The sequence below is a fragment of the Podarcis raffonei genome, chromosome 10 (genome assembly GCF_027172205.1).
Source record: "Podarcis raffonei isolate rPodRaf1 chromosome 10, rPodRaf1.pri, whole genome shotgun sequence".
NCBI classification, from domain to species: domain Eukaryota; kingdom Metazoa; phylum Chordata; class Lepidosauria; order Squamata; family Lacertidae; genus Podarcis; species Podarcis raffonei.
In genome coordinates this window covers 59705334-59724014 of record NC_070611.1, presented here as the reverse complement: position 1 = coordinate 59724014, position 18681 = coordinate 59705334, and the positions used below count along the sequence as shown (strand labels likewise).

The following is an 18681-nucleotide window of genomic DNA, read 5'->3' as shown; positions in this document are numbered from 1 at the left end:
TTTGCTATTGCCACTTTTAGGGTTTTCTGTGCAGTGGTGAAAGCTACACATTCTAACCAAAAAATGAAGTCTCATATTATCAAGAACTGAGTGGAAGAGAGACATGGTGGTTGCTATTAACTATAGTAGTAGTGCTAAAGAACATAAAAGACCCTGTCTGATCAGACCTACCTAATTCAGCACCCTGTTCACACAGTGGCCAAATGCTTGTGGGGAAATGCAAGCAGGACCTGAGCACAAAAGCAGTCTCTCCTGTGGTTTCTAGCCATTGGTATTCAGAAATATACTGCCTCTGGACCTTGTGGTTATGAGTAAACAAGGGGGCGGGAAGCTTTTGTCAGCCCAAGAGCTGCATTCCTTTGGTAGTCACCTGAGAATCACATGGCAGAACTGGGTGAGGCTAGAGGCAACAGTAGGCAGAGCAATGGATGCAGTTCTCACCTTTGCACAGTAGACTGCATCTCAGCCATCAAAAAGACATTTCCACATGCAGTCCAGGCAAGCAGCGTTATCAAAGCTCAAAGACAATTTGCAGGCAGCAAGAGAACTTGGGAGGGCACAGACCATGACCAGTGAGAGGTGTGGTCTAGGAAAAGTCATATGGGCCAGAGACAGAGGCCTGGAAACTTCATTTGCTTTCTGTCTTCCATTTAAAGTAGGTGAGGAAGATGGTTCCTGACCATCCATTTGCATTGCTGAACAGTCACTAAGGTGCAGCATGCTTTAGGGTTAGGCAAACACAAATATTTCCTTTGTGTATGTATCTGTGTTGTCTAAACACAGCTCTGGGTTATATGCACAAACAGCAAATGGGAAAGTTCGTATCTCCCCCACCCACCTCAAGCTGAACAGCAGTTGGCAGACTGTCATCAGATGCTGTAACTAACACTATCCATTACAGATGCACAAGTGACTTAATAGAAACCTGCTGAGCTCAGATGGTCACATTAGAAACATAATACACAATTAAGAACGGCCATTCATTTATGTGTACAAATACATGCACTGGAAGAGAAGAGGGTGGCAATGATGAGACTGCTTCTAAAATGAAAGATCAGAAAGGGTTCTGTAGTGAAATGTATACAGCAGTGCAGGATCACCAAATAAAATGTACAGGAAAATATTTCCAGCATGAGATCAGGGCAGCAAGGGTGAAATTAATCTCCACTAAACTGCTATCCTTGATCCAACTTCAAAGCATTGAAGAAATGACATAAAAATATGAAGTCGTGATATTTATAAATGCACTTGTAATGGAGAAGAACAAGCATCAGGCAGCGCTGCGAAGGACCCCATAGATCCCTAGTAAAGTGTAAGCTTTGTAAGTAGATGGATCCAGATTCAATCTCTGGCCATACATACTGGAGAAAGAGCACCACTCCTGGTCTGCAGTGGTGTGTGATAGTCCTACTGTTAGATCAGCTTGAAAAGTGTTAGCCAACGTTTGGTGCAAGTAAGAAATGACACTTGCAATCCATTCCTTTTCATAGCACAACCTTTGGCATGTTAACTTTTAGGTCCCAGAAATCTGCCCAGTGCAGAGGATTGTTTTAGAAAATGAAGCAACGGCAAACCTGGAAGTGGTGTTTTTTAGGCCGTCTTCCTGGATAGTGATAGACTGGGTAGTTGTTCACAGCCATTCAAGTATTTACAGGGTGCTTCCATTTCTCTTCAAGTAGCTAGTGTCACAGAACTCTTGCAATCTTAATTCATGATCCAGTGTGTTTTAGAATGGGTACTACTTGAAATATTCCATGATATGTTCTCCAATGCCAATGAAATACATTCCTTGGGCTATGCCAAAGAGAGGAGCTATAACCAGTGCACGGCATCCTGCCCCTTTCATGAAGGCAGCAGGGCCCTCATGAATCCAGACCTTCCTGGAGAGAAGAGAAACAGAGTGGGTTGGTAAAACAGCTCCTGAAGTTATTGTTACTATCAATTAGAGGGGTTTTTTTTTCTATTTAGGGTTCTCTGAGTACAAGGCAAGGTGGCAGAGATGAGTCTCCTGATTACTTACATAGCTTCCTCTCAAGGCAGGAAGTGAGAGCTGCCTTCCCAAATCAAGTAACAGCTGGGGAGCTGGAGGCAAAGGTGGCCAGGACCACAGCATGAGAGGAAAAAGAAACCAAGATTTCCATCCAAAAGTCACTGAACCCCAACTCACCTCACCTCCAACCAGCACAGCCAAAGGTCAGAGATCTTGTGAGTTGCAGTCTAGCAACATAAAGAATCAGAGAGTTCCTCATCTCTGACACCCCACTTCTTTTTAAAGTTAAAAGCACCCAAGAGTAAGCTGTGTTTAACTTAATATGTCAGCAACAGCCACGGCAAGAATTGGGAACCGTCATATTTGTGTTCCGCTGCCCCTTGTGGTCAGTTACTCAGAGCTGCTGCCTTTGAATATTTATTTCCTTTGCTGGCTGCTCATTTTCAATGTCTTATTTAAATGCTGTTGCAAGGGGGGAAGCTAGCTTATACTCAGAAATACTATGTTTTTCCAGTATACAATGGGAAATCATGCATCAGCTTGCTCAGTTACCAGCTTTTTCCTTCTAAGAAAAATGAATGAAGCAGAAACTGGAAAGCCACAAAGTGGTGTAGAATGCTGCTTTTAAGGGTGCCAGCAACTCTACTCCATTCCATCCTCTGTGGGGTTCCTCCAAGCCTGCTGCCATCTTTCTCTTTTGAGTGGATGGTGCCATTTCAGAAAGATGTGACAACTTACATTGCAAAATGTACACTGCAGAACATTGTTAACATAGAGCAGTGACCTGAGTACCAGTAAAACAAGAGTTCAGGTCTGCTTACCTGGCACAGTCAACAATCCCATTGTAGGTGTCCTCTCCCAGTCCTTTCTTGAGAGTTTGAATTCGGGTCTTTAGAACTAAAACAAGCAGTAACTGATATAAATCTTTGCAAAGTTGCATGCTTTACAGACTTCTTAGTGCAAAATTGGGATTTTTATTTATTTGTTCATTTCATTCCTGGCATGAATACATGCTCCTGGTACTGGTCAGAAATGCAGTGTTGTTATCTCACATCGGTTCTTCATCAATCATCATTCATCACCATAATAGTAAACACATGGTGCCTCACTAAAGCACTTCACATATATAAGTTCTGTTGTCCTCACAACAGTGTTGCAGTATGAAAACATGGATTTGCCTAAGGGATGTACTATTTATTTTAAAATTTCTACATTTAAGCTTTCCTAGGCTATTCGGTGGTGTGACTTGAAGATTTCTAGCATATAAGCTTATCATTAATTTTTCAGTTTTTATGTTTTTTTTCATGGCAATCTTATCTGAAATAGATATATCAAAATAAATCTGTCCTTTCTCCAATGAGTTCATGGTTCTCCACTAGCAGTTGGTTAGATGAAGGGGCTGTGCCTTGTCCCAGGATCACCACTGAGCTTTCTATCCAAGCAGCAACTGAAACCCAGGTTCAACAGATGCGAGTCTGTTCACTGCATTAATATTGTTTCTCTAGTAAGGTTCACTTAATCATTAAGCTGCCCCAGCTAATCTGTTGGTCAGCGCTGTTCCAGACAAGGCTCGCTCATCATTGATTATAAGAAATAGCTCCCTCAATTTTCCTGGAATAAATAGTCTGCCTGATACAGTAAGTACTCTTAGTTGCTAACAGCCAGTTCATGTGGTTGGGTAAGAAAAAGCTTCTATATACTCATGTGCGAAGTGCAGATTATTTTGCAGAGAATGTAAAACATTATGGACAATGCAACTTAGAAAGCAGCCTTATAAGGAGCTTAATTAATCTTGGGTCTGCATTGGCAAGGTCTTAATAGTTCACTTGAAGCACTACTGCGGCCTCTTGGGAGGGAATAAAATTCATAAACACACACACACACACACACACACACACACGTAAGCAAAAGTCACTGCCTTTTGATAGTTGCACCATCTAATACCTACCATCCAATGGGGTCACGGCCACTGCAGCCACAGATCCTGCAATACAGCCAGAGATGAATGAATGGAAGAAGGAGGCTTTTTCATCAAGATTCGCCTGCCCCAGCTTGTTGATGTTGGCAAAAAGTGGGAAATATATAATAGAAAAGGGTACATCCCTGTTGAGAGTAGAAGTGAGACATTTTAGGTAAACAATACAATCAGCTAATCTCTTGTTGAAGCTGTTTTTCTCAACCAATTTTCACCTTCCCCTTTCACAGCTCAACTGTTCCTCCCATTTGGACTGCCATACTTATTACCCTTGCAGTTGTTACAGGCTTTTATGTTTTCACACAAGTGTACTTTCCCCACGGTTGCAATGTATCATGGAATTTTAAAACTTTAGGTTTGTGCTTACGTTTAGCTTTGATCCCAGCACTACCCTGAACAAACCCACCCTTGTGCAACTGAGAGCAAAGTCCCTATGTCCAGAGAACAGTCTGAAGATGTGACACATTCCAGCAGCTAAAACTATTTTATTTATTATCCCTATCATATTATCCCTATCAATTATATCAAGGCAGCTTACAACATAAAATACAGTATTATTTAACTCTAAATATCTGTAAAACATAATTAAAAGCATCAATAAAACATTAGTTGATACTGTTTGGTTAATATGAGAAAATCATATTGTGAATGCCTGTCCCTAAGGTATTTTGAGCACAAGTTGATGAGGACTTTGTGAATTAACACAAGATGTTGAACCTGGCCCACTAGCAAATTGGCAACCAGTGTCTCTCAGCAGTGGAGTAACATGTTGCTAGTAATCTGCCTCTGTGAGCAGTCTGGCTGCTGCATCCTGCATTAGATGAAGCTTCCAAAGCGGAAGCATCCTGACCTTTTATAAGTTGCTTGAGTGGGAGACCACCGGTGAATATAAAGTACTTTGAGGTCTTTGGTTAGTATATGGGTTAGCAACCCTTAGTTTCTTATACCCCACAATGAGGAAAAGGGGGCTGTAGACTCAATATAGATCATAGCAATTGCTTTGGATCCAGATTTCCATGCACAATATGAAGCTCCCACTAATTCTCTCCCACCCCTGGTTAGCTTTAAATGCTCAGGCAGCCATGTAAACAACCAGTAGGGACTTACGTGTGGAGCTCATGAGTATGGAGTTCCTGGATCCAAGTGATGGTTTAAAAGCAAAAGACCCTCCTTTAGAATGGGAAGTCAAGCCTTCTAGGACATGAAGGGCATTTATAGAAATTGAAGCATTCTTCTCTGCCTCTCCAGGTGCAGACCAACACTGAGAAGATATCTCCTTGTTCTGGGACCAGCACATCTCAGCCTGCCTTAGGTAGCCTGAATGCTAAATGTCCTTTCTCAAGACCTCTAGACTAAAGCAGCTTGCCATCCTATAATGAACAGGACGGAACAGTTCACTCTCTTCTAACCTGAGCAAGGTGGCTCCCAGCCCTTTATACAGGCCTGCAACTCCCTGGGTGCACAGGAGATCTCTGGCAATCATGAAAGCAGAGGGGCGTTTAGAGGCTGCTGTGGACCCAGCTGTGTAAGGCTGTCCTGGTGGTGAATGGGAGGTGGCAGCAGCTGGTCGATCCTGTCCCAAGGCCTTCTGCTGATGAGCAGCTAAAAGAAAACAAGCAATAAAACTCCTAACTTTCCATTGTCACTCCATGGGTTCCTTGCATTGCAGTCTCAGGAACATCATAGCACCCCATCTCCAGCAACAATTACCCCAATCCCAATATATTCTAGTACTACTACTGTGGGGGAGAACACCTCCAGTTTGGGGGCAATCTTGGCCCACCATGAGGTTCAAGTTGGTCCGTGAAGCCATTTTCCACAAACCATGGCTACCTGTCCATTAGCTGACATAACTGGCCAATGTCAGCAGATGAGTGGGATTCAATTCTGCCGGGGAATGCAGGGAATGTGCTGGTGAAACAGACCCTTGCAGCCAGCAGGATTGAACCCTTTGATCACCAGCTGGTGAGTGGAGGGTTCAATCCTGGTCAGTCTGGCTGTGCATCTCTGTTCCCCTAGTAGGAACAGGTGTTTGCAGCAAGAGCGTGGTGTGGAGCTGTTTGAAAGCACTTTTGCAAACAGTTCCACAATGCTCTTTAAATGTATGAAAACCATAGGTTTAAAGAGTCGTGTAGAGCTATCTGCAAAAGGGCATTTAAACTGCCCCACTCTGCACTTTGAAGTGCCAACAATTAGAGTTTCAAGCATAGCAGCAACAGGAGATAAGGGGAGATTAGGACCTAGCTCACTGGACAGAAAAGGTTCTCCACACCTATACTCTAAGTAACTCAGACATTAATTTGCTTATTTGCCCAGTAAAAGCACATTTTGGCAAGTAATCACTATTAGGCAACAGCAAAATATGGACAGAAGTATAACAGAGACAAGTAATGGGAATTAGGGGCTGTCTCTGAGAAATAGAGATAGTTGGAGTTCATTTAATTCAAGACTTTGCTTTCACCATCATTCCACACACGCCCCCCTAAAAAGGGGGGTGGAATGGGAACTTACCTAGCCGCCCAGCATCCTGGAGCTGGATTTTCAACATTTCCATTGGAGATGTGACCACTACCTGGCAAGTCCCAGCTCCACAGCCAGCAAGCATCTCTCTCACCAATGACAATTCTTTTCTGTCAAAAGAAGCATAGATGCAAAATAAATGCACTTCCACAACTATAGGCTTGCCAAACTATCATGAGAGTGGCATGGTCTGGGCTATTTCTGTGCCTTCCATAGAGTGAAGCTTTTCACAGCCTGGAGATCAACAGGGATCCACACTTCCACTCCCATGGTTAGCCCCAGCTTTTCTGTCTAGCTTGGAGATGGAGAGAGAGAGAAAGACCCAGCTGTGCAATGTGCTTTGCTGCCAAGGACAAAAAGGGGAAAGATACCCATTTATTCTCCAGCTCCTGTCAAGAGATAAAGGTTGAGCTGGTTCTTTTGATGGTGGGTGGCTGAAGTGCCTTGGCTTCCTGCCATCAGAATGGTGAGTCCTTGGGTGGAATTTAGTGTTGCACTGTGATAATCATTCCAACAGCACAAGCATTTTTGCTTGCCAGACAGAACAATCTTCTCCCATACTGTTCTGAGGGTTTTCCCGATCCTCCAGAGCAGATTTGGGTGACGCTTGAGTGGGTGGAGGAACTCCCATTGTGCTACCAGAACTCTTTACGATAATTTCTACTAGCACACCAGGTTAGTTGAATCCAGCCCCTAAAGTTTCACTGCAGGCCATTTTACAGAGGAACTCAGAGCACCTTGGGTGATTCGTACTAAGACAAGCCTCTGCTCCCCTCCCACAAGTCAGGGACAAAGGTTGCATTCTTATATATGTTCGGATGGGAGTAAGCCCTATTGAACACAGTGAAGCTCTCCTCTGTGTAAACATGCATAGGGTTGTACTGGAGAGGAATGGCAAGGACCTAGTAGTCAAAAGTTTTGGCCTGGCTACCGGGGCTAGATGAAATTAGTGGACCTGTGGAGATGAGCATTGTCTGCCAAAAGAAGTCACTGTTAAAGGTGCAAAAGCAGAAGCTCTATGAGACACAAACACACAAAATTATAACATCTTCCTCAAAGATCTTAGGATCCATGTGTAAATGTCTCCTCCTCTCTCTACAGGTACATAAGCCTCTTGGCTCACCTGAGATATGAGCTGTCTAAATTTCGTAGCCTGCAAGTACAGACTACACCAAAGAACACTGGCAGGAGTCAGGTAGCGGCTCTCCACTTTGAACAGTGAAAGTGGCTATTTTAGCTCAAGCCTGCTGTGCCTCTGTTAGTGGGAATTTCAGGAGTGAATACTGTCAGAGGAACACCGAGGGAGGACTACAGATTCATCACACACACACACACACACACACACACACACACACACACACGTGCCTCTACACTGCCACTGTGACCTAAAGCCAGGACATTGGTAGGAGGCTTACAAATTGACTGTGGTGTGATATACTAGAGGGTGGGGGGAATGGGCCCACTATCAGGATTTGATTATGTTAGGCTGACTGTTATTATTCTCATACTATTTATTTTCACATGCTGCTCGGATGGTGTTTAGCTTTAAAAAAATAAATCTATAATTTATTCATGATGAGATTCTGGTGTTTCATTGTATCCTCTGAACTGTTTTATAGGAGGACTTTTTGGTTTTGAAGAGCATCCCACAAATGGCAAAATGACAATAAAGAAAGATAGATGAATAGATCAATAATAAAAACAAAGAAACTGGAATTATTGAATGCTTTTTACCCCATACCCATCTTGGGAGAGAAACTGTCGGAAGAAATCATTGGCTGCCAACTTGATTGCTTTTTCAGGAGTGACAAGAGTCAGGTTTACAGCAGCCCCTGTGAGAAGATGGGAGAGGCAATAAGGCACCCAGTTTTATGGTACATTAATACATTACTCCTCTTGTAATATAATAATAATAATAATAATAATAATAATAATAATAATAATAATTTATTTATATCCCGCCCTCCCCAGCTGAAGTCAGGGTCAGGGTGGCTAACAACAATAAAATAATATGTACTAAACACACTCCTGCAGGGTTCCGGAAGGTAGCAAATTAAAATATTAATGATATCCCAATTAAAATGATATTAAACTGGATGAAACACTAGCACTAGAAATATTTCCCCAATTTAACATGGAGTGCCAAATGTCAGAAAAAGTTGCTTATAAAGTCTTGCAGTTTCCAGAAGACACTCCTTGCTCTCTGGACTTGGTGCATGAAAAATGAACTCCAGAGGGCACTGTTGGTCAATTTTAAAGATTGTGATGGGACAACAGGAAAATGGTAGTCTCTTAGCTAGTTAAACAAAAGTAACTGTGAAATACGAATTAATTTGTTACAGGATGCTCAGACATCCATTTTAGTGCCCTAATAGCCTCCTGTGAGAAATAACAGGAAATCTGGGTTTCTCAAAAAAGCACCCCTGAACTCTCCAAAAGTTCCTTTTTGATCCGTCACTGGCCACCTGAAATTGTGAAATCCAAGAGGGACTGTACCACCACAGGCGCCGGGTTGCCCCCAAGATTGGAGGGGCTGGCGCACATGTGACATCATACACGTGCCACACATCATGTGACCTCACACACATCTTCCAATGCCGTGCAGACTGGACCGGTGCGGCCTAGTGTTGGGAGGTGCTGTGGGGACCAGCATGGCCTGGTGCAAGGCCTAGCAGAAGCCTGCACTGGCTTGTGTAGTGTTGGGAGACACTGAGGGTACTGCCCTGGTCTGCACAGCATCTCTCAATACTGTGGGGACTGGTGCGGCCTAGCAGAAGGCTATCCATTTTTACACACACAGAGATTTGCAGTTCCTTGAAGTACAAAAAATATGCATTATGAGAATCCTCCCACATTTTATTAAAATATGCTCTCTCTTTTATTGGGTCTTATAAACAAGAATACATACATACATACAATACATACAAGTATACCAAGTTTTCTCATGTCATTTGTACATCACAAAAATAACATAATAAATGTGGAAAAATATCTACAACATATGTTTGATTATTAGTGGTCAATGTACAGGTTCATTAATTGGTTTAAACAAGAAAGAAAGAAAGAAAGAAAGAAAGAAAGAAAGAAAGAAAGAAAGAAAGAAAGAAAGGAAGGAAGGAAGGGAGGGAGGGAGGGAGGGAGGAATGGTGAGTGGGTTGCGGTCGGGTGGTTATGCTTCTATTCTTCTACTGGGGGGGTGTTGTGTCAGCATTACTTGTATGGGTTCTCTTACTATTCATATTAAGTAGTCGGTTGACAAAGCAGACGACACAGAGATTTCTCCAAGTGGTTCTTTATAGTAAGCTGGAACTGAACTGAACTGAACAGCAAACAGCTCAGCCGGCCTGCTTTTATAGGCAACCGGCTGTCAACATTGTAACAACAGCAACCCAGAGTTTCCCGCGTAAAGTAACTGACGTGGACCTGAGTGAAAACTATATACACAATACTCCTGGTGGCCAGGGTGAGTACTTCAATACATAACAATTCACTTGTCATATTTCCTTGGTGGTGAGAGAGGTTGAGGGTGGCTTAGGGTGTGGTTGGGTCATCTTTGGTTGGTTGTAGTGAGAGTTGTTTTTGTGTGTGAGTGGGGTATGAGTGTGTATTTTTTAATCAGGTTAGCCAGATTGATTCATATGCTGTTGGTGGACTCTTGTTGTCTTGTTGGGCTGTGTATGTGATAAAGGGGAACCAAAGAGGGGGGAAGGTGTCTTCCTCTATATTTCCCCATGTCACTTTCAGTTTAATGGTTAGTTTTTCTAATAAGGCTGTTTCCCATACTATTTGATACCATTGGTCCATGCTTACTCCTGACAGGTCTCTCCAGTGTCTGACTATGTTGTTAAATATGTTCTTCTGATACCAATATTTAAAATTTTATTTCAAACATCCCTCCCGATTATCTCTGTTGTTCAACTGAGATAATTTAAACAACAGCAAAAGCATTTTGCCCATTGCGCTTTGCCATTGCAGTTCAGACAAAAAGGATGACCTTTCCATTTTTATAAGCATTACCTCGATACACGCCAAAGAACCCCTCTGATTTAATTGTCTTCACCAAACAATCCCTCCTAGAATAAGAGAGGAATAGAGAGAAACAAGAGTTAGCAACATGTATTTCAAGACTGCGACTGACTTTTGTGACTCTGACCAGTTCCCCCAACTGTCTGATGTTCAGTAGGTGCTTACTTGGGGCACAGTGTTCTCAGCTATAGCACCAAAACTTTGGAACTCCTTTCCCAAATACATTTGCTCTCCCCAATCTCTGCTGGTCTTTGGGCAACAAGAAAAGGTGGTGGTGTTTTTCAGGACACTTTCTGAATTTAATTTGTGGTTGATATATTCCTGCTGCTTGGTTGGTTGTGACTACTGCATTTTATATTTGCAACAATTTTTAGCTACTTTTCAGAATGTAAATTAAAAATACCCAGAATACATATGTTTGAGTGAGTTCAAGCACCTCTTTTTCTAGAAAAATAGTAATTGTCATGTCCATACATTGCAATGGGTCTACTCTGAGAATTAGGGGTATGGGTAGAATGAGTAGAAAAGAGAAACCTTGGAAGGAGTTCAACCATCCCCAACTTCTTTCTTTCTTTCTTTGTTAAACTTATATCCCACCTTTTTCTTCCAAGAACTCAAGGTGGCATACATGATTATCTCCCTTCTCATTTAATCCCCACAATAACCCTGTGAGGTAGATTAGACTGAGAGGCAGTGAGGGTTCAAAGATACATCATTCAAAGCAGATTGGACTCTAATACCCATCTTAGAGCCTAATACCCCATGCCACACTACACATATCACACTAAACAAAGCCTTGCAAGACATACATTCCAGTGTAGATGGCTTGTCCTTGCTGGTTCTGGAGACGGGTTTTGGCCAAATCAATGGGGAAAACACAAGTCACCCCCACAAGTCCTGCTATACCTCCGTTGATTAACTTAGCTGGAAGGCTGTAAAGTATAAGATAAATTACAATGGTATTCATTGGTACAGGGATTCTAGCAGATTATTATTATTATTATTATTATTATTATTAGTCACCACCACACTTATACCCACCCTTTTCTCCAAGGAGCTCAAGGCAGCAGACATACATGCATACCCTGATAGCTTTCCACCACAGCTATACAGCCCTTGGTCCAAAAAGTTTCCCCACCCCTGGTTTAAAGCAATTCCATGAGCTGTGATAGGAGCCTCCGTGACCTTCACCTTTGTTATCTTCTCTTGTGCTCATCCTGGCCCTCACATTCAGTTGCAATGCACATAGGGGCTTTTTTTTTTTTAAGAACTTTGCTGGATCTGGTTCATCTAGTGCAGGATGAACAGCTGCTGAGTTGATGTGTGCAGGAAGCCAACAAAGAAGGCATGGAAACAACAGTCTATCCATATAGCTTCACACACACACACACACACCCTCTAGTCACTAGTTTTTAGAAGCAAACTTCTTCTGAACACGAAGGCTCCATTTAGCTACAAGCCATTCATAGACATAGCATTAATTTTTCTAAGCCTCTTTGAAAAGCCCCTAAACTAACACATATCACTGCATCTCATGGCAGCAGATTCTGTAAGCAAATTATGCCTTATGCCTTTTGTAAAGAAGTGTTTTTCCTATCTGTCTTGAATCAGCTTCCCTTCAACTTTCATTAGGTCACTTTAAGTACAGTAGTACCTTGGGTTACAGACGCTTCAGGTTACAGACGCTTCAGGTTACAGACTCCGCTAACCCAGAAACAGTACCTCGGGTTAAGAACTTTGCTTCAGGATGAGAACAGAAATTGTGCAGCGGTGGTACAGTGGCAGTGGGAGGCCCCATTAGCTAAAGTGGTGCTTCAGGTTAAGAACAGTTTCAGGTTAAGAACAGACCTTCAGAACGAATTAAGTTCTTAACCCGAGGTACCACTGTACTAGTAATGTGGACTAGCAGAGTCACTGTTTCTGCACCATGATTTCTGTTCATGCCCATAATCACAAGTAAACATTTTTGTCAGGACCAGAAGCATCAGGGCATCAAAATCATGCATAACGTAGAGAAAGTTTTCTTTCTTTCTTTCTTTCATCTCCTAATCTCATAATACACTAGAACCCATGATCATCCAATGAAGCTGAATAGTAGAATATTCAGGGAAGAGAAGAGGAAGGGCTTCCTCACACAGCAGCATAATTAAACTCTGGAAATCACTACCACAATATAAGGTGATGGCCACCAACTCAGACAACTTTAGAGGAGGATTAGACAACTGCAGGGAGGACAAGGTCTCCAATGGCTACTATTCGCAATGACTGTATACAGCCTCCAGGATCTACCAGTCACGGGGAAACAACAGCAGGGGAGGGCTATTGTCCTGATGTCCTGCCTATGGGCTTCCCATTGGCATCTAGCTGGCTAGTGTAAGCTAGACTGCTCTTTGATCTGATTCAGCAGGGCTCTTCTTAGGTTCCTAGTCAACATTGAAAGCATCAGGCTCACAGGGTACATGACATACACAAGCAGCAAGCTTAGAGATGGCTCTGGGCTATTTTACAACATGAACACTGAGCCAGGTTATTCAGCCTTTCAGGCAGAATTAAAACTAGCAAAAAATGTCTGAAAAATAGAGGACATTTTGCCTGTCCACCAGTTCTCACAGATAAGCTAAGCATCCTTTATATCACTGGAGCATAGAATTCCCCACTTTCAAAAGGCAAGGAGCAAAAAGGACAGGGCTGACCTAATCTTCTTCTTGTCCCTCATTGTTCCTTGGGGATGTTGTTTCTTGGTGACAGCAGCAGCTGCTTATGCTGCTGACACAGGAAAATTCTTTCAAATATCGAGGCGCATTCCTCTTTGTCTTTGTTCTGCTGGGGAAGAGAACACCATTAGTGTTTTGACATGCTGCTTACCAGGGGTATATTACAGGTAACAAATGACAGTGTCAGTTCTAAAACATAGAGGCAGTTTATCACTTAATCAGCTCCTGGAGAATAGTGAAGTCAGATGAATAGCTTCCCAGAGGCCACCAAACACAAAAGAGGGTTTTTTGTCTCAAATGCAACCCAACCTGGGCACTTTTAAGCCACTATTTTGTAAAAGAAGTGCCAAGGAAACGCCTACCATTCTGGACCCAGAGAGGCCAAAGAATCTCCAGAGGAGGAGAGAAGGGGATGTGGGCACATGCCTCACCAAGGGGGATGAGACAAGGGTTAGAGAACATTAACCAGACATTGCCCCCTGAAGTCTATAATACTGATCACAGAATTTGGTGTGGAAATGATGACTAAAATCACTAGGATATGCATAGAACTGTGACATAATTCTATTAATCTCTGAAGTGGGAAATTAGTGGGTACTGAAGGTACCAAAAAGTGAGGTTCTGGAGTTCCATGAAAGATTGCCCAGAAGTGTGCTGTGAGTGGGGAGTTGGCTTGGATGGACAAATAGGAACTACTGCAGATTATTTGTTAAGTATCTCATTCTTTGAGATCAGCAATAAAGAGATCAATGTTGCATCTCTGTGAAATTTAGAAGACTAACTGCTGAATCTGGGTCTTTTTCTGGCAGTGAGATGAGAGTAGGATAATCTTGTTGGCTTTACTTCACCTGAAGGCGGCAGCAAAAGACTTCTGAAATCCTGGAGGATGACAACAACAGGGAAGCATGAAAGGCATGACATGTTCAAACAATTTCCATGCTTTTGAAGGGGTTGGGAGTGTCTTGATGTTGCCTTAGCGGCTATCATTGAACAAAAGACTGTGTGCATTCATGGTCATCATTATGCTGTTTGTGTGTTATATAACTTACTTGCCCAGCCATGCCAAAAGAAGTCAAGCAACAATTTTTCAAGGCCAATGAGTCACATATAAACAATTAGTCATAGACAACCAGCTAGAATTATTTAATAATATTGTTGCTACAAAATATCTTTCTGGTTCAGCTTATTACCAAAATACTACTAGTGACTTTTGCTGTTAGTCATCATTCACATGCATGCACTAAATTTATTTTCTCACATTTATCCCATACTGTATTTCTTCCAAGGTGGTGCACATTTGGTTTTCAGGCTGACACCCATCCGCTTACTTACTCTCAGCAAGGTAGTGACCTCATGTGCCTTCAGACCTAACCCTGGGGCATATTTGCATGAGTTATACCACAAGTGCCAAAAGCAGCATCTGAAATGTGGTAGCAGTTTGCACAGATAGTGTCATTCCAGCATTCCACTCTAGAACAGGGGCTAACAACTCTCATATAAGCTAGCTAGGGTAAAGGTAAAGGTAAAGGGACCCCTGACCGTTAGGTCCAGTCACAGACGACTCTGGGGTTGCGGTGCTCATCTCACTTTACTGGCCAAGGGAGCCGGCGTACAGCTTCCAGGTCATGTGGCCAGTATGGCTAAGCCACCTCTGGCGAACCAGAGCAGCACATGGAAACACTGTTTACCTTCCCGCTGGAGCGATATCTATTTATCTACTTGCAGTTTGTGTTTTCGAACTGCTAGGTTGGCAGGAGCAGGGTAGAATATCATTTTTAAAAGAAAAGAAAAAGAAGAAACATATAGACCTTCCCTTCTTGCTGCTCTGATGTGCATTTAATGAAAGGAACAGTTGTAACCACAGGAACAATGGAAGGTGTGGCATAGGATAATCTTAGAATCATAGAATTGTAAAGTTGATAGCGACCCTAAGCATCATCTAGTATCCAATCCCCTGCAATGCAGGAATATGTAGCTGTCCCATTTGAACCTGCAACCTTGGTGTTATCAGCACTGTGCTCTAACCAACTAAGCTATCAGGAAGCTCACAAACAACACTACACATTTGAACCTTTGTCTCTAAATTACTGTGTGTGAGGCATGTAGGTCCCTGACAGTATAAGAACATCTTTGTAAGAAATAGCTAAACAGAACAAAATAATTTCTGTCCTTCATCTATAACTATTAGGAATCTGAAAGAAGTTCCTCCTCAGAGTTAGGACTTCATAAAGAAAAGCATGCATTGTAGACTGTCTCTGAAATATGAAGTTTTAGAATATATCCCTGTGAGTGAAACACATGCAAATTCAGAAGTCAGGAAAGATGGGAAGCTAGCTTACCTTCCTTATTTGCAAGCAGCCGGTTCCCTCCCTTCCTTCCTTCTCTCAGTTTTTAGCCTCTGACTCACATCTGGATTCCTCCAACAAGCAAACCCTATCCAATGTTTAAGGGGTGGTTCACAAATTCCCAGTGATTTTGTGTAAATACACTGTAAATGGGAGACGAAAAAACACACACATCTCTATGCCAGTTACTCATCAAGCCTCTCCTTTTTTGGGCCTGGCAAAGGAAGTGCCCCAAGCCCTACCCAGGAGAACAAGCACACCTTTAAAATGTGATTTTAACCTTAAAACCGGTTTTTAGACAAACACTGTTTGCATTTCAGCCTGCTTAGGCAAGTGCTGTTTCCACAAGTGCCCATGTAATTTTGCTGGTTGTTAACAGCAACACTTTCTTTGCTGTTAACTGGGGAAGTGAGGTATAATGGCAAAGCAGTGTTGCTGCTGACCCCTGACATCAGTCAATTAAAGTGTAACCTCAACTATGAACTCACTACACGGCCATAGGACAAGATAGTGTTTCCCAAAGCTCTGTTCTCTATTTTCATTGTAAGAATGACAACCCTGTGTCCTATGCTTCAGGAGGATTACTGAAACAACGTGCAAAAAGTTTAATTCCTGCCAGGGACAGCATTGCCCGCTGCTGTGGTGGCAGCGATGGCTGCAGCGCACTCCTTGGAGGCCGGATCAGCTGCCTTCCTGGCAGCCCCCCATGCCACCTCCACAATGGCCTCTTCGGAAAGAGGAGGCACTGCTGGTCTCCTCACACCCCTAGGGAAGAAATGGCAGCAGCTGCCCTCTGGGGTCTACTGGGCTCTGCACCCCACCCCCCTGCCCCATGGTGTCTGATTCCTACTTAAACCATCAGGCAAGGTTAATTTGATTCCCACCCACCCCTTGTTCTCAATATAGATCCTCATTCACCCCTTCTTCCCCAACCAAGAGTGGTGGTGCCATTTTGTGGTTCGCCTCAGGTGCCAAAATGTCTTCAGCCGGCCCAGATTCCTGCAGCAAGTTTTTCTTTGTGTGGAATAGCTAGGCCAAAATGCATTGAGCTTCAGGGATCCCACTTATCCAAGGGTGTATTCTTAACAACCAAAAAATATACACAAGTTCTATAAGGATAACCATGTTTGTTTTTACAGACTAAATACTAGCAAATCTACTGTCATGAAAGCTCGTGTGGTAAAACATTTAGTCACAGAATTCTTTGTGGTTTAGATGTCCTATTAATACTTAAGGGTATATATAAGATATTTTAACTACTTCCTTTCTGCTTTTACATAGATTCAGGGCCAAACTAGGCCAGAAATTAAATACTTTGAACCACTATCTACACTGGGAGGAAATTCCCTACTGCTGCCAATAGGGGATTTCCTACAAACCCAAATACTGGTTAAATCCCCCTCCACACCTGTTGTGTAGAAATTTTGTTTTCGTTTTTTCCCCTGTGTAATTTTTTTGCAATATGTGAGTCTCTAGTGTTGAATGTCAACATGCCACATTGAGATTTAAGTGGAAAATAATAATTAAAGCAAGCATCATGTCCCTTAAAATCCAGGACATTTCAGTCAAATTCCTAGGCAAACACAGGAGATTTGTAACAGGAGATTTGCTCCCTTTTCTTTCGTTGACACCCCACCCCCACTTCTGAAACACACTTTTCAGACACATTTCACTTCAGTTCATTCCTTCAGGAAACTCTAGGCCATCAATCCTGATGTTACCACAGGGAAATGTGTTTCTTGTGCAGTTTATGTCTCTGAGACATTTGCTCGAGGGCCATTGGTGTGTAGAGAAACAAGATATGCATTAATTTCCTCAATGATTTTACCTGGGGCAAAATGGACACTAATATGTTGCCTTCTGCTGTACTAAGTTTTGTTCTTCCTTCTGCACTGGTAGAGAAACAAACAAAACAAAAAAAAAGAAAAAGAAAAAGAAAGCAATACCTACCTCAGCAAGCTGGTGCTTTATGTTCAGTCATGTTCCAGTACATTCTGTTAGCCATCAGCCTTGCAAGACTCCAGATTATTTCTGGAATCCATTAATGTCTGTTGTTGCCAAACTTCTTAGATATCAGCAAACTAGGGGCCCTTCAGGCATAAATGACCTTTAGGCAACATCATCTGTTCCCTGCCTCAGTAGTAACCGTGGCAACTGAAATATGTAGAGGACAGGCAGCGGCCATGGCTATGAGGCTCTCCAGCAGTCTGTAGACTGGGGGTGGGGGTGGGGCCTGTTGGTCTGTGCAGATCCCTCCCTTTACCAAATGGTCAAATAGGAATGTTCCACTTATGTCTATCTGCACAGTGCTCTGTCCCCAGTGCCACCCCTTGCTTTCAATAGTGGGCCGGAAATTGCAGGGTCAAAGAGGCTGTAATTGTAGAACAGCCTAGCTTGTACGTTACATTCTTTACCATGTAATTGTAGAGTTGGAAGGTAGACTGGGGGTCAACTAGTCCAAGCCCTGGCAATGCAGCAGTATGCTATGGTTAGGTTGGTAGGAAAAGAGTGTGTAAAACCAAGACTCTTCTCTGCTGTCACTGAATTACTTTTTATTATATATGGGAAATATGTGACTAGGCCTTGAGCAATGCAGGTACAGCTCAGCTAAGTTCTCTTAATGTGATCCTGCAAAGGAGTGAGTGTGAAGTTTGAAATGCTCCAAGCAAAAACTTCCTTCCTGATATTTTGCCTTTTCTGACCTTGTAAATTGTGTTGTCAGTGCTTAATCCCACTGGTACACCCCCATGGATATTGAAGGAGGAATTAATATGTTTCAGTTTCAGGCAACATGTGAAATGTTCCCATCTCAGTTTTAGCATTAGGCACGGAAAGCTAAACCCTGATATTTAATTTAGGTCAATGAACAACTATTATTTTCTCCACAAATTGTTAAGATTTCAAGTGCATAGGGCAAGGGAATCCCCAGGCTTCCACTTGTGAATCCACCAAAGTTCCTAGTCTCTCAAGTACACATACACCTTCTCACCAATGATTGGTCTGAGGTCTGTTCAGGGGCTGATGATGCTGAATCAGAGATGAGTGATGCTTGTTGGTGTGGCCTGAAAGCATGCAGCTGCCTTAATCACTCCTTTAACAGGTCTGAAAGAG

General features: G+C 42.7%; 1 protein-coding gene across 6 annotated transcripts; it reads right to left on the bottom strand.

The window, feature by feature from the left end:
• Positions 1 to 1417: 1417 nt before the first annotated feature.
• On the bottom strand, positions 1418 to 18681 carry SLC25A18 (solute carrier family 25 member 18). 6 transcript variants are annotated; one of them, XM_053406213.1, is made up of 12 exons: positions 17521 to 18681; positions 16489 to 16651; positions 15565 to 15713; positions 13205 to 13334; positions 11321 to 11443; positions 10503 to 10558; positions 8227 to 8317; positions 6477 to 6595; positions 5375 to 5567; positions 3939 to 4093; positions 2812 to 2887; positions 1418 to 1880 (listed from the first exon to the last, which is right to left on the bottom strand). In XM_053406213.1, exons 4-12 carry the CDS (start codon positions 13225 to 13227, stop codon positions 1739 to 1741), a joined length of 978 nt encoding a protein of 325 aa, XP_053262188.1. In that variant the 5' UTR covers positions 13228 to 13334; positions 15565 to 15713; positions 16489 to 16651; positions 17521 to 18681; the 3' UTR covers positions 1418 to 1738. The 6 variants fall into 6 exon arrangements, with proteins under 6 accessions (XP_053262188.1, XP_053262187.1, XP_053262191.1 ...); XM_053406212.1 differs by having other exon boundaries at positions 13205 to 13331; XM_053406216.1 differs by lacking the exon at positions 11321 to 11443 and having other exon boundaries at positions 13205 to 13331.